The sequence below is a fragment of the Hemiscyllium ocellatum genome, chromosome 22 (genome assembly GCF_020745735.1).
Source record: "Hemiscyllium ocellatum isolate sHemOce1 chromosome 22, sHemOce1.pat.X.cur, whole genome shotgun sequence".
Taxonomy (NCBI): domain Eukaryota; kingdom Metazoa; phylum Chordata; class Chondrichthyes; order Orectolobiformes; family Hemiscylliidae; genus Hemiscyllium; species Hemiscyllium ocellatum.
The window spans coordinates 39591188-39605164 of record NC_083422.1 but is presented as its reverse complement, the minus strand read 5'-3'; the positions used below and the strand labels follow the sequence as shown (position 1 = coordinate 39605164).

General features: G+C 40.1%; 1 protein-coding gene across 3 annotated transcripts in view; it reads left to right on the top strand.

Annotated features, from left to right (window-relative positions):
- Positions 1 to 13977, top strand: part of ccdc186 (coiled-coil domain-containing protein 186) — a 116556-nt gene that overhangs the window by 52473 nt on the left and 50106 nt on the right. For all 3 annotated transcript variants that reach the window (XM_060842116.1, XM_060842117.1, XM_060842118.1), the window contains 3 exons: positions 1825 to 1953; positions 6418 to 6630; positions 8704 to 8823. In XM_060842116.1, the coding sequence (XP_060698099.1) occupies positions 1825 to 1953; positions 6418 to 6630; positions 8704 to 8823 (462 nt within the window). The remainder of the gene's footprint in view (positions 1 to 1824; positions 1954 to 6417; positions 6631 to 8703; positions 8824 to 13977) is intronic.

The window sequence follows — 13977 nt, the reverse complement described above, 5'->3', positions numbered from 1 at the left end:
TTTCAATAACAGCAACCGTTGGAGCTGGGATCTACCCCCACAGTGTGTATTCCACACTGAGGAGAGTACGACGCTCTCACCCCACCCCATCCCCAAATAGCTTGGGTACTTAATATGATACTGCAAGCAGCTGTAGGGAATTCCACTATCTTGGAGTTGGTTTTATATACAGTTGAATGTTATAAATCATTATAAGAAGCAATAAATGATATGGTGTCCCTTCAGTAGAACACATGTTTCGACATTATTGTTTCAATTTCATGTTGAGATTATCTTGCTTTGCATCTGTATATGTCAAATCAAAAAATTATGGATTTCATAACATTTGAATTAGGATGGGAGTAGGCCATTCAGCCCCTCAGGTCGACTCCACCATTCATTTAGATCATGGTCAGAAGTTATCACACGAGGTTATAGTCCAACAGGTTTATTTGAAATGGTAAGCTTTTAGAACGCTGCCCCTTTGGCAGGTGAAGTCAGTCCTTGTGATGAAGAGTTAGCACCCCGAAAGCTTGTGATTTCAAATAGATCTGTTGGACTATATAACCTGGTATTATGTGACTTATGACCTTGTCCACCCCAGTACACCACCAACACTTCCAGTCAATTAGCCATGACTGATCTGATTGTAACCTCAAATCCACATTTCTACCTATCCCTTGCCTAATAAGAATTTATCTGCTTCTGGCTTAAAAATACTCGACTCTGGTTCTACTGCTTTTTCAGGGAAAGATCTTAAGACTTAGGGCCCTACAAAATGGAAAAATTCACCCAGTTTCTGTGTTAAATGGGCAATGTCTGATTTTTAACTTATGCACAGCTTTACTGCTTAGAATTGTGTGTTCCAAGATTTGCATCTAAATCCTATGCAAATAGATAAGTTGTAATTGGCAGTATCAGAATTACTAATTAACAACTTGCTGTAGGGTGTTTCTGATCATGAGGATCATTCAGCTTTACTGGTTACAACTGAAGTCACTTATTTACAGTTGAAGGTCTGGGTTTATCTCTGAACAATATTGATGGATGATGAATAATGCAATATACAGGTACACAGATTTCAGATTATGAAACATTGTAAAAGGGAGTCTGAGCAGACCATCAGTCCTTTGACCCTTAAGCATATGTTTTACTGTATACAGTGAATCTCAATATGGCACAATCAATGCGAAATATTCTTCATAATTGATAGTGAAATAGATGACTTCCCCTGGGCTCCATTAAATTGAGATCCTCTGGGTTTCCTTATTCACCATAATTGAGCTCCCAGGGTTGCCTAAGATTTGATCAGGAAATACAGGGCAACTCTGCACACGCTGCTGGGAGTGTTCTGCAGGCTGTGGATGAAATGTTCACTGCATCCTTTGGTTGAAGTCTTTGTGGCCAAACCTGTTGTTTGGGGTAAGCGACTTCCTTTTAGTCCTCCTTTGGAGAGAGTTGCTGCTCTGAAGTATTGATCCTGTGGAGCTGTATGCCTCATGTTTGTCTTCCTTCCTTGCACAGGGCTGTCTTTTCCAAAAACTTGGATATTCCCTGATGAAAATCTTAGATTAAAATTATAAACCTTCACTACACAAATTAACATAGGTAGTTTCTAAAAATGGACATAATGGGGGAAAAATTAATGGGGAAGTAGATACTAGTGTGCAAAAAAAAATGTGAAATTTGTAAACCCAGAAGAGAATAAACAGCTATTTTGAAATTGAGACCTTTTTATTGGTTCCCATTTACTTGTCGTTCAAACTTGTAGTTTTATTTAGGTTATCAAACTATAAAACTTGAAAGGGGAAAATAACTAATTATGGATTCTCTTACTTGTTTCAGATGGAAACCCAAGTCGAAGATCTCATGAAGGAAATAAAAATGACAAAGGAGCGATTGATCTCTCAGGATGCTGCTGCCAAAAATGCCATTCACCAGTTGCAACGAAATGTAACTTTTCGGATAGAACAAGTAGGAATTCTTTTCATCCTTGTCATAGAGTCATACGACATGAAACAAATCCTTTGATCCAATCCCATCCATGCCAAACATGATTTCAAACTAAACTAGTCTCACTTGCCTGCTCTGTGCCCATTTCCCTCCAAACCTATCCTGTTCATGTACCTATCCAAATGCCTTTTAAACATTTGTAATTGTACCTGCATCCACAACTTTCTCAGGAAGTTCATTCACACATTAACCACCCTTTGCATAAACGATTTGCCTCTTATGCCTTTTTAAAATCTCTCTCCTTTCACCTTTAAAAGTGTGCCCCTAGTCTTGAAATCCCCCATCCTAGGGAAATGACAACTACCGTAAACTTAATCTATACCCGCCCTTTATTCACTTCTATGAGGTCACCTCTCAACCCTTCCTCTGCTCCAGTGAAAGAAAGTCCCATTCTATCCAGCCTTTCTGAATAACTTGAACTTTCCATACCCAGCAATCTTCTGTTTCTTCTGCACCTTCTCCAGCTTCATTACATCCTTCCCACAACTGGGTGATCAGAAGTGGACACAGTCTTCCAGAAGAGGCCTCACCAATATCTTGTACAACCTCACTATGACTTCTCAACTCTTACACTCAAAGGACTGAGCAATGAAGGCAAGCATGCTAAACGCCTTTTTAACCACCCTGCCCACATTAATTGTATAAGCCCATTGATCCTTGTTTCTTTTGCCAAAATGCAATACCTTGCATTTATCCAGATTGAATTCCATGTGCCATTTTTCAGCACATTCACCTATTTGATCAACAACCCTTTTGTAATTTTAGGATGCTTTCTTCACTGTTTACTGTGCTGCCAATTTTGGTGTCATTTGCAAACTTACAAACCATGCCTACTATATTCTCATCCAAATCATTTATATTAATGACAGACAAAGGAGGACCCAGAACCAATCTCTGTGGAACACTACTGGAGACAGGTTTCCAGTCTGAAAAGTAACCCTCCACCATCACTATGTTTCCTGCCATTAAGCCAATTATGTATCCAATGTAACCAACATCAACATCAATCTTTTTGGTAACTTCATTGAAAAACTCAATCAAGTTTGAGACACTATTTTCCTTGCACAAAACCATGCTGACTATTCCTAATCAATTCTTGCCTCTGTAAATGTCCATAGATCCTATCTTTTATTATCACCATCAATAGTTTACCCACAACCAAAGTCAGACTCGCAGGTCTATAGGTCCCAGGTTAAAACATAAGTATAATTTTTTTAAAAATTATATTTTTGTATAGAAATTATTTATTTATTTGGGTCTCCATCATGTGAGCTCTTCCTGCATTTTCCTGGGGATAGGTTGAATTGAATATCTTCCAATCAAACAGGAGAAACTGAGTTAATATGTTGGTCATTGAGTTTTACTCAAACTTATTTTCTGGATTCATCTGTTTAGTTTTGAACAAGATAAAATTTGATGCAAAAGATTCAATAGAACTAACTTGATTCTGCTTGTACTATTTTGTTTATCCTATCTTCTTTATCCATTTATTCTATATATACATTCTGAATTGACATGGTGTGGTTTTGTAGCTAAGTTAGGAAAGGTTTGCATCTGTCAGAAAAATGTGCTGTCTTGTAAATATCACATCAGTCAGATTGTGTTTTGTCCTGAGTAGCAGCTTCTATAGGAGAGGAGGAATCCCTTCACTAATGAAAAGCTGTCTTTTAAAATCTCCTTCACAATCATATTTTATTGGTTATTTTAATATCAAGCTGTTCAGATGCTACAAAACACCTCCAGTGTAAGTGGGACTTGAACTTGGGCCTTCTGGCTCAAATCCAGGGATGCTGCCACTGTCACAACAGCTCTCTAACCATGATTTTATTTTGTATGTCTAAACACCAGGACAAATGATACTGGTGGCATCGATTGTGTCACTTTGCAATTTAAAAGCTAGTTTGATAAGATTTGAAGTTGGATTTTTAACTAATTATATATGAGTGAGAATATTTAATGTTTAGATTAGATTAGATTAGACTTACAGTGTGGAAACAGGCCCTTCGGCCCAACAAGTCCACACCGACCCGCCGAAGCGAAACCCACCCATACCCCTACATTTACCCCTTACCTAACACTACGGGCAATTTAGCATGGCCAATTCACCTGACCCGCACATCTTTGGACTGTGGGAGGAAACCGGAGCACCCGGAGGAAACCCACGCAGACACGGGGAGAACGTGCAAACTCCACACAGTCAGTCACTGTGCCTCTTTTTTTGTATACAGCGGTTTCAGTGTGAGCTGAAGTTGTAATAATGAAGTGCTAATCTGTGAACTGCAGCTAGTAAGACCGGTATTAAATTGAGGAATGTCTGGCTGTCAGTTGTGATCTGCATTGTAGGGGAGAATCTAATTGCATAGTAATTTGCATAAATCAGTCTTGCTGCTTTGGTAGGTGACAATGGAATGGATCACTTTCTAATATTTTTAAAATAACTGCAATAATCTGATAAATTTTCCTGGAACTTTTACGAGACTTCTGGTTACATTTTAATACTGGCTTTACAACATACTAGTGTTATACCCTACAAGTGGCAAGACTTGGTGGCGTGAAAGGATTTTTTGGTGGATTTGTGTTAGTTGCACTGAACTGTAGTGGAAGAATTTTGGGGTTCACTTTAACTTGAGTCTTACAAATAAATTGTAGACTGAACATGTGAGAGTAAATCTAAATTTTTAGTCTTCAGATTCATTCCAAGTGTATTTTCAGACGTTATCAACTTTTAAGTATTATTTATTTTGTACTGGCAGTAATAATAAAAGCAGCAGTTTTCTGTCAGTTGATGTTGGAACACTACCTTGCTACTCCAGTGGACACACTTGTTCTCTTCTGTTAATTGAAGTTCTCCTATTTTCAATCTTCCTTTCTTGTGCACTAAACCACTCAGAATTACTGATTATTAGCCATTTGATGGCCACTACCCTGCGTTCTAATGGTGTAATGGTATTATCAATACCTTTTTGAGACAGAGGCCCAGATTTAAATCCTGTCTGCTCCAGAGGTATGCAATAATATATCTGAACAGATTGATTAGAAAATCTAACCACTACTCTTATTCTAATTGGCTTGCCAAAACATGGACAGCATGTGATAATTCAAATTTGACTCAGCCATTTATGCCCAATTCCTGACTGGTTTCTCTAAAAGTAATGGTTATTTATGTGATGTCACTTCCTGCTATCTGATCTAATTCTTTCTGATATGCTAATCAGTTTGAAAAATAGCTCCTTTGTGCCAGCTTATCTGCATCAACCGGCCAACTACTTACGAATAATGTGGCACCAGTGTGTCTGCCCTGGAGTATGTATATAATGCCATATTGTAGTGACTTTAAAATCAATCAAAATGTGCTAACAAACCAACAATATCTTTTAACCGCTGTAACAATTGATGTCTAAAATAAATTTAAGATTACCATACAAAATGATTAGGCCAGTTAGATACTTCAGTGACAAACTAAACTTTTAAAAACCTGACCATGTCCTTTGAATGACAACCTTATACTTGGAAAGTTTTTATATTTGTTAGCCAAAAATTTACAATAAATTGAACCATGAAAGCAGCCTCAGTGTTTTGCAGCTGACCACAATCAAACGAAATATAAATTTACTCCTCATTTGCTTAATCCAAGTTGAAATGATTTAATTATTGAAAAATATCTTAATCCTGCAATTTCATTAGGCTGTCACTTTTATGTTCATATATGTTCAAATCTGTGTTACATTGACATTAAAATTGAGTATGATAGGATCAAAAAAAGCCATCAACATTGTCAGATCCATGTTGAAGAGTTTGTGAAGCTATATGAAGAAAAGCAGGGAATTCTGGTGTTTTGAACCAGTATTTCTTCCTCAACCAATTGCATCAAATATAATAATTGATATTCACTTCACCTCCAATTATCGATAGCCTGTTATCGCCAATGATTTGCAGATCATGTTGCAAGTTAATATAGAAAGATTGACTGTGATGTTACATACCCACAATCAATGCGATTGAAAATTTCAAAGAATATGATGAATTCCACAGTTAACCATCACTTGCAAAGTGAATGCCAATTAGGGCAAGTAAAGTTTCTGATTTTTCCTCTGTTAGATTTCTTTAAAGTTTGACAGACTCCAAAACCATAAGCAGCAGTGACACATTGTTCTTCATTGCAGAATGGGAGTAAAGACAACTGCAATGTCATTTATAACACTGTAGTAAGTGCAGGGGAGTAAAGTCCAAAGCATAAGAATACAGTGAAATGTCAGGAAAACTATATTCAAGACTGGGTTAGCTATTAGTGAATCACATTTGCTTGTAACCTTAATTCAAGTTACTTTTACTTGAACATTATAACATAAATGGGCAACCTGATGTTGCTTAAAGCATTTATTTCTAAAAATGAACCTGAGAAATGAATTGGCTCTTGCTTTTTAGACAAACAAAAAATGTGAGGAGGCTCGTCAGGAGAAAGAAGCGATGGTAATGAAGTACGTTAGAGGAGAGAAAGAAGCCCTTGACCTTCGAAAAGAGAAGGAAGGAATTGAAAAAAAATTAAGGGATGCAAACAGAGAACTGGAGAAGTTGACAATGAAGACCAAACAACTCTCACAAGAGAAGACAAGATTACAGCAACTCTATGAGGCAAAGGTAATTTTATCTTGGGTCATGTAGTGAGACTGTACACATAGCTTATTGCAGTTCACAGCAATTTTTAAGATTCTTAATCCCAGTTTTGCTCTCATTTTCTCACTTAAGTCTACCCAAGTGGCATATGGTCCCACAAACTGGAGCCTATCCTACAACTGCCTATTCTTCTAATTAAACTGGATGATAATTATTCATTTGAGACCCATTGGATCATACTTGACTAATGAGTGTCTCCATCAAGAGTAGTTGCTTATTAAATAGAAAAAAATGGCTTTTTGTGCTTTGCCTCACCACTACCTTACTACGTTTTCCAGATTATAGAGTCTTTTTTTTAAAATTCCTCCCCACGTTTCCCAGACGTGTGTGCACACATGTGCGCGCATAAGCATGCACCAACTGTGCAGGCAATAGATCAGGTAACCCAGGACATGAAACATCCTCATTAGGATAGCCTTTAATACCTCAATTGTCAACTTTGCATATTGTATTTATCAATGAGGTATCGTGGGGTGAAATTCATTGTTCTTTGATTTTCATAATTTTCATAATTCTTGCTGTGAGCTGAGCAAGATGTTAGAGGAGGTGGTGTAATATTGGTAATGTCACTGGACTAATAATCCCAGGGAGTATGAGTGGTCAGGGTCAGGTAAGTGTGACTGAATGAATACTTCAGTTATGGAGATCCTGAAATCATTAGAACTTCCGTTCCTGCAATTGTCCAATAGGTTCAAACTTTGGTGGACAAAAGTGGGGTCAACAAACTGATGATGGTAGTTTGGTGACAGGAGCCATAATAGTTGGGGAAGTAAAACAAATGGGGTCATGGTAGGCCATTGTGCACTCAGGAGGAGAATCCAGTTCCCTGCAGCAAAGAGCGTGAATCCCAGAGGCTGTCAGGTGCATGGATGCAGGACATTTCCTCATGGCTAGAGAGAAAGATCTCATTATTGTACATCATGAGAATACCAGCAGCATATTTAAGACTAAGAAAGAGGTTCTGCTGTGATAGCATGAGTGGTTAAGGGCTAAACTAATAAGGTACTGCTGAAAAAGGTAATCATCTAGGAACTGTAAGTTGGTATAGAGTCAATGATCAAATAGTTGAATGCATGGCTAAAAAGCTGATGTGGGAGAAATGGACTTCAATTCAAGGGACAATGGCTGCACCCTTGGGCAAATCATGAACCGTACTAGTGGGATGGCTTTTCATGAAACATGCTAGCACAAGTGTCCTGGCAAGTCGTGTAACTAATACTGTAGAGAGAGTTTCAACTAAACCGTAGGGTTGAAGGGATCATATGAGGTGAGATTTGGAAAATTAAAAGAAAAATAATAGATGCAGTCTTGGAGGGTAGCAATATTGTACAGGCACAGATGACTAGGGCATGATGGAGTGAAAAAACATAAGGTGCAGCAGCAAATAAGGTCAGGGTGGAAAAGATTGTTTTAAAATAAAAAGTGCGAGAAACCAAAGATAAAATTTAAAACAAAAGTAAAGTGCATTCCTGTCCATAAAGATGAGTACGGCAGAGAGGCAAATGGTAACAGAACAGAGTGAGTAAGTTCAATGTAGGGAACAGTACCCAGCAAAAACCAATGCCACTACTTCGGAAGATAGATGAATTACTGACACAAATTTCGATAAATGTTTTAGATCTGATTATCATTAGAGACTTGGATGGAAGTTAATTAAAGTTGGAAAATAAATATTCCAGTATACACAGAATAGAAAAGGAAGGGTACCCATGATAACAAAGAATGATCTAATTTAACTTAATGGAAAGGGATCTTCACTCAAAATCTTGAAGTAGAATCAGGGAGGAGATTCAAAGTAACATCTCTAATGGGAGCAGTTGATTCATCTTTTAACTGTTGTCTTTATATCAGAGACAGCATTAGACAAGAAATTATTGGATAAAAACTGAATGTTCAAGAAAACAGAAACTGCTTGAAAAGTTTAGTGGGTCTCACAGCATCTGTGAAGAGAAATTAGTTAACATTTCTGGTCCAGTGACCCTTTCTCAGAACTGCGTTCAAAGCTGCAGGCTTTAAATGTTTGTTTCATGGTTACAGGAAGGCGAAGCTGCAAAGCTCAACAAAGATGTTGAAAAACTAAAAGAAGACATCAACTCCAACATCATCAAAGTGAAATGGGCTCAGAACAAATTGAAAAGTGAAATGGATACACACAAGGTTAGTGCACTTTCTAACTGTTTATATCATTGTATCCAGAAACAACAAAAATGTAGTTCGTAAAACATCTCATTTGAAAAGCAGTCTTCTCTCTACAGCACTGAATGTTATTACAGGAGTACAGGGAATTGGAGGATGGATCATAGTGTTTTTATTTTTGAAAAGATGGAAGTCAAAAATGCTTACAATCTTAAAATTGGTATCTCATTTGTCTTAGCCAAAAAAATAAAGCTTTCTCCTGGAATTGTGCTTATGCATACCAGCTGGGGATGGCAACTGATGATTACACATTGTTCAGTGTCATTCACCATTCTTGATATACTGAAACAGTTCATGTTTAGATGCAGTAAGCTTGGGCTAAATTGCAATGTTGACACCATACAAGTACCAGGAAATGACCATCTGCAACAAGAGTGTCTAACCATCTCAGCTTCTTGTTCAGTGGCTTGTGCATTACTGAGTCCCCCACTACCAATAACCTATGGAATGATAATTGACAATAAACTGAACTGCACTAGCCGTTTAAGTATTGCTGTAAGAGCAAATCAAAAAAGCTAGGAATTCTATGCAAGTAATTTGCTTCAAGTCTCTCAAATACCTGTCCACTATCGACAATGCAAGTCAAGATTGTGATAGAATGCTGAATGGGTGCAGCTCCAATAAGAGTCCAGTAGTTCGCTATCACCTGTACAAAGCAGTCCACTTGAATAGCCACTGTTACAACATGAAGGTGAGTCCCTCTGCTAAATAAACCAAATAGAAAAGCTCACCCACCTTGTAATCTATTAAAATGAGTGACAACTCCCAAATTCCACTATTTAAAGAAATAACCAATTTATTTTCAAACTCTAAAAGTGAACAATAAACAACAACTATTCACATCTCTAAGCCCCCCCCCTTTCTTAACTGCTTGCTATCTGCCTCTAACTTTATAACAATATGCTGTTCCAGTAAGACACTTCATAAAATTGCATCGACTTAATTTCAAAACCACACGGTCTCCATTGTCTTCTGTGTCTTCATTCTTCTGGCTGAGGATCTCCCTGGGTTGTCATGTTTCTTTTTTACTATGAGTATGTTTCACGTGAAAAGGTACCTTTGGTAGAGAGTGTTTCTAATTTCTTTGAGAACAAGATGCTCGATAGGAAATTCTTTCCAGTTTCTGTCTCTACGGCAGTTACTCACTGATCACTTTTCAAAATGTCCGCATTTTTTTATAACCCCCAACATTGGATTGTCTCACTGGTTCAATGTTGGCAAAACAATAAATTCAAATGCGATTGGGTTTTAGCATCCTGGGGCATAATTTAAACTGGTTAAATTTAAATTGCTGTCAAAACATAACCAAAACTCGGGTATCCATTTCACAGTCAAGTGTTACATATTTTCAATTTTCCAGTATACCCTGGGACTGCCATCCAGTCATATATACAGGTGCTTATAATCTCTCATTTCAGAACAACATTCTTTCTCTCTCAAAAGTACAGTACACTCCTTCAACCTCATACCAGTCCTACATCCACCGTCTTCAACGTTCACCCCATACCAAAGTTGAAAAATGGAGGAATGTATACCATCCATAACATGTATTACAACAACTCATTTACATTCCTGAGACAGGACCTTCCAAACTCAACACCTACCACTTAGAGTAGATTAGATTACTTACAGTGTGGAAACAGGCCCTTCGGCCCAACAAGTCCACACCGACCCGCCGAAGCGCAACCCACCCATACCCCTACATATACCCCTTATCTAACACTACGGGCAATTTAGCATGGCCAATTCACCTGACCCGCACATCTTTGGACTGTGGGAGGAAACCGGAGCACCCGGAGGAAACCCACGCAGACACGGGGAGAACGTGCAAACTCCACACAGTCAGTCGCCTGAGGCGGGAATTGAACCCAGGTCCCTGGCGCTGTGAGGCAGCAGTGCTAACCACTGTGCCACCGTGCCGCAAATACGTTTCCCCATTGTGTACCATTTTAGTACTTCAAAATTGCCTGATGCCAGACCTGTGAAAACACTGACCATTTGCCGCCTTCAATGCTTGCTGCACCTACGTGCTTACCTTCAACTGGTGTACAAGGAGACCGAGGCCAAGATGCACATTCCTCTCTCTATTATAGCCATTCAGATCATAATCTGCCTTTCAGTTTTTGGTCCTAAGTGGATAACTTCACACTTATCAATGTATACGCATTATGCCACGAGGTCAGCAAATGCATGGGAACATAACCACTTACAAGTTCCCTTCCAAGTTCCACACCACTGTAACGTAAAACTGTATCACTATTCCTTCACTTGCTGGTTCTCCCTTCCTCACAGCACTGGTGGTGTACCTTTACATCAGGACTGTAAAGGTTCAAGAAGAACACTCGCTACCACCTCTCCAGGGCAATTATGGATGATCAATAATTGCTGACTTAGCTAGCTGTGTCAATAGCCCACAAAAGAATTTTTTAAATGCCTACTTGTCAAGAGGAGACTTGAAAATGAAATCCAGAAAAGCTTATGAATCAGACTTCTCTGGGTTATTTAATTGAATAATATGGTAATGTGCAATAACAAATCATTGTGATAATCTTCATAGACTCCAGGTTATGGAGTATCCAAACTGATCCACACAGTGCATAAAACGGTGATCACGATGTGGAGGTGCCAGTGTTGGAGTGGGGCGGACAAAGTCAGAAGTCGCACAACATGAGGCTATAGTCCAATAGATTTATTTGAAATCACCAAGCTTTTGGCGCATTGCAGAATCGTTGATAGTTTCGGTTCAGTCATTGTCAGTACCAGTGTAGCCTTTGTTAATTTCAATGTGGTCTCGGTTAGTTTCAATGCAAACATTGTCAGCTTCAATGTCTGCACGGAAGTCCATTGCTGTAGTAATTGGCACTAATTCCTCATCCTAGGCCTCACTCAGCGGAGTAGGTAAGGGCTGTTTGGCAGTGGCTGCTTGTAGGCTTGGTGACGTTGTTTAACGGTTTAAATTTGAAAGTTTTTTTTAAAAATAAAAGTGCGGAGCGGACCCGGAAGCTGATGTAGCGCAAGCTTACCTGGGTAGGTTTTTTTCCCCCTATAAAAGCACGCAGGAGAGGAACCCGACGCACTACAGAGGTAGTGTCTCCCACCCGCCCTCCTCCTCTAACCTAATAATAATAAGACCCGTTGTGGTAAGCCTGTAAGTGCTGCATTTTGCTTGTTCTATTCTTTAGACTTAGTGTTTTTTTAATAAAAGGTTACTTTTAGAGGGATGGCAGTGAAGGCAGTGCAATGTTCCTCTTGCAACATGTTTGAGGCGAGGGATGCCATGGTTGTCCCTGCTGATTACACTTGCAGGAAGTGCACCCATTTCCAGCTCCTCCAAGACGGTGTTAGTGAACTGGAGCTGGAGTTGGATGAACTTGGGATCATTCGGGAGGCAGAGGGGGTCATAGATCAGAGCTTTAGGGAAGTAGTAACTCCAAAGATTGCAGACAGATGGGTGACAGTGAGGGGGACTGGGACAAAGCAGCCAGTGCAGGGACCCCCTGTGGTCGTTCCCCTCAAGAACAAATATACCGTTTTGGATACTTGTGGGGGGGGGAAACGACTTACCAGGGGTAAGCAATGGGGTTCAGGCCTCTGGCACGGAGCCTATCCTCATTGCTCAGAAGAGCAGAGCAATAGTTTTTGGAGACTCGATAGTTTGGGGCACAGATAGGCGGTTTTGTGGGGGCGAGAGAGACTCATGTTTGGTATGTTGCCTCCCAGGTGCAAGGGTACGTGACGTCTCTGATCGTGTTTTCCGGGTCCTTGAGGGGGAGGGGGAGCAGCTCGAAGCCGTGGTCCACATTGGCACCAACAACATAGTTAGAAAGAGGGATGAGGATGTTAGGCAGGCTTTCAGGGAGCTAGGTTGGAAGCTCAGAGTTAGAACAAAGAGTTGTTGTCTCTGGTTTCTTACCCGTGCCACGTGATAGAGAGTCGGAATAGGGAGAGAGAACAATTAAATGCGTGGCTACAGGGATGGTGCAGGAGGGAGGGATTCCGGTGTCTGGATAACTGGGGTTCTTTCTGGGAAGGTGGGACCTCTATAAACAGGATGGTCTACACCTGAACCTGAGGGGCACCAGTATCCTTGGGGGGAGGTTTGCTAGTGCTCTTTCGGAGGGGTTTAAACTAACTCTGCAGGGGCATGGGAACCTAGACTGTAGCTTTAGGGTGTAGGACCTGGAGTGTAGGGAGGTTAGGAACATGGCATCAATCTTGAAGGAGGGTGTCTGTAAACAGGAAGGTGGCTTGAAATGTGTATACTTCAATGCAAGAAGTATACACACTTCTTTTATAAATGACCTGGAGGAGGGGCTAGAAGGTTGGGTGAACAAGTTTGCGGATGATACGAAAGTCGGTGGAGTTGTTGACAGTGAGGAAGGATGTGGCAGGTTACAGCGGGATATAGATAAGCTGCAGAGCTGGGCAGAAAGGTGGCAAATGGAGTTCAATGTAGGTAAGTGTGAAGTGATTCACTTTTTGGTAAGAGTAACAAGAAGATGGGGTACTGGACTAATGGTCAGATACTTGGTAGTGTGGATGAGCAGAGGGATCTTGGTGTCCATGTACACAGATCTCTGAAAGTTGCCACCCAGGTAAATAGTGCTGTGAAGAAGGCAGATGGCGTACTGGCTTTTATTGGTAGAGGAATTGAGTTCGGGAGTCCTGAAGTCATGTTGCAGTTGTATAAGACATTGGTGTGGCCGCATCTGGAGTATTGTGTGCAGTTTTGGTCGCCATACTATAGGAAGGATATGGAGGCACTGGAACGGGTGCAGAGGAGGTTCATCAGGATGTTGCCTGGTATAGTAGGAAGATCGTATGAGGAAAGGCTGAGGCACTTGGGGCTGTTTTCATTGGAGAAAAGAAGGTTTAGGGGTGACTTGATAGAGGTGTACAAGATGATTAGGGGTTTAGATAGGTTGACCATGAGAACCTTTTTCCATGTATGGAGTCAGCTATTACGAGGGGGCATAGCTTTAAGTTAAGGGGAGGGAGGTATAGGACAGATGTTAAGGGTAGATTCTTTACTCAGCGTGTCGTGAGTTCATGGAATGCCCTGCCAGTAGCAGTGGTGGACTTTCCCTCTTTATGGGCATTCAAATGGGCATTAGA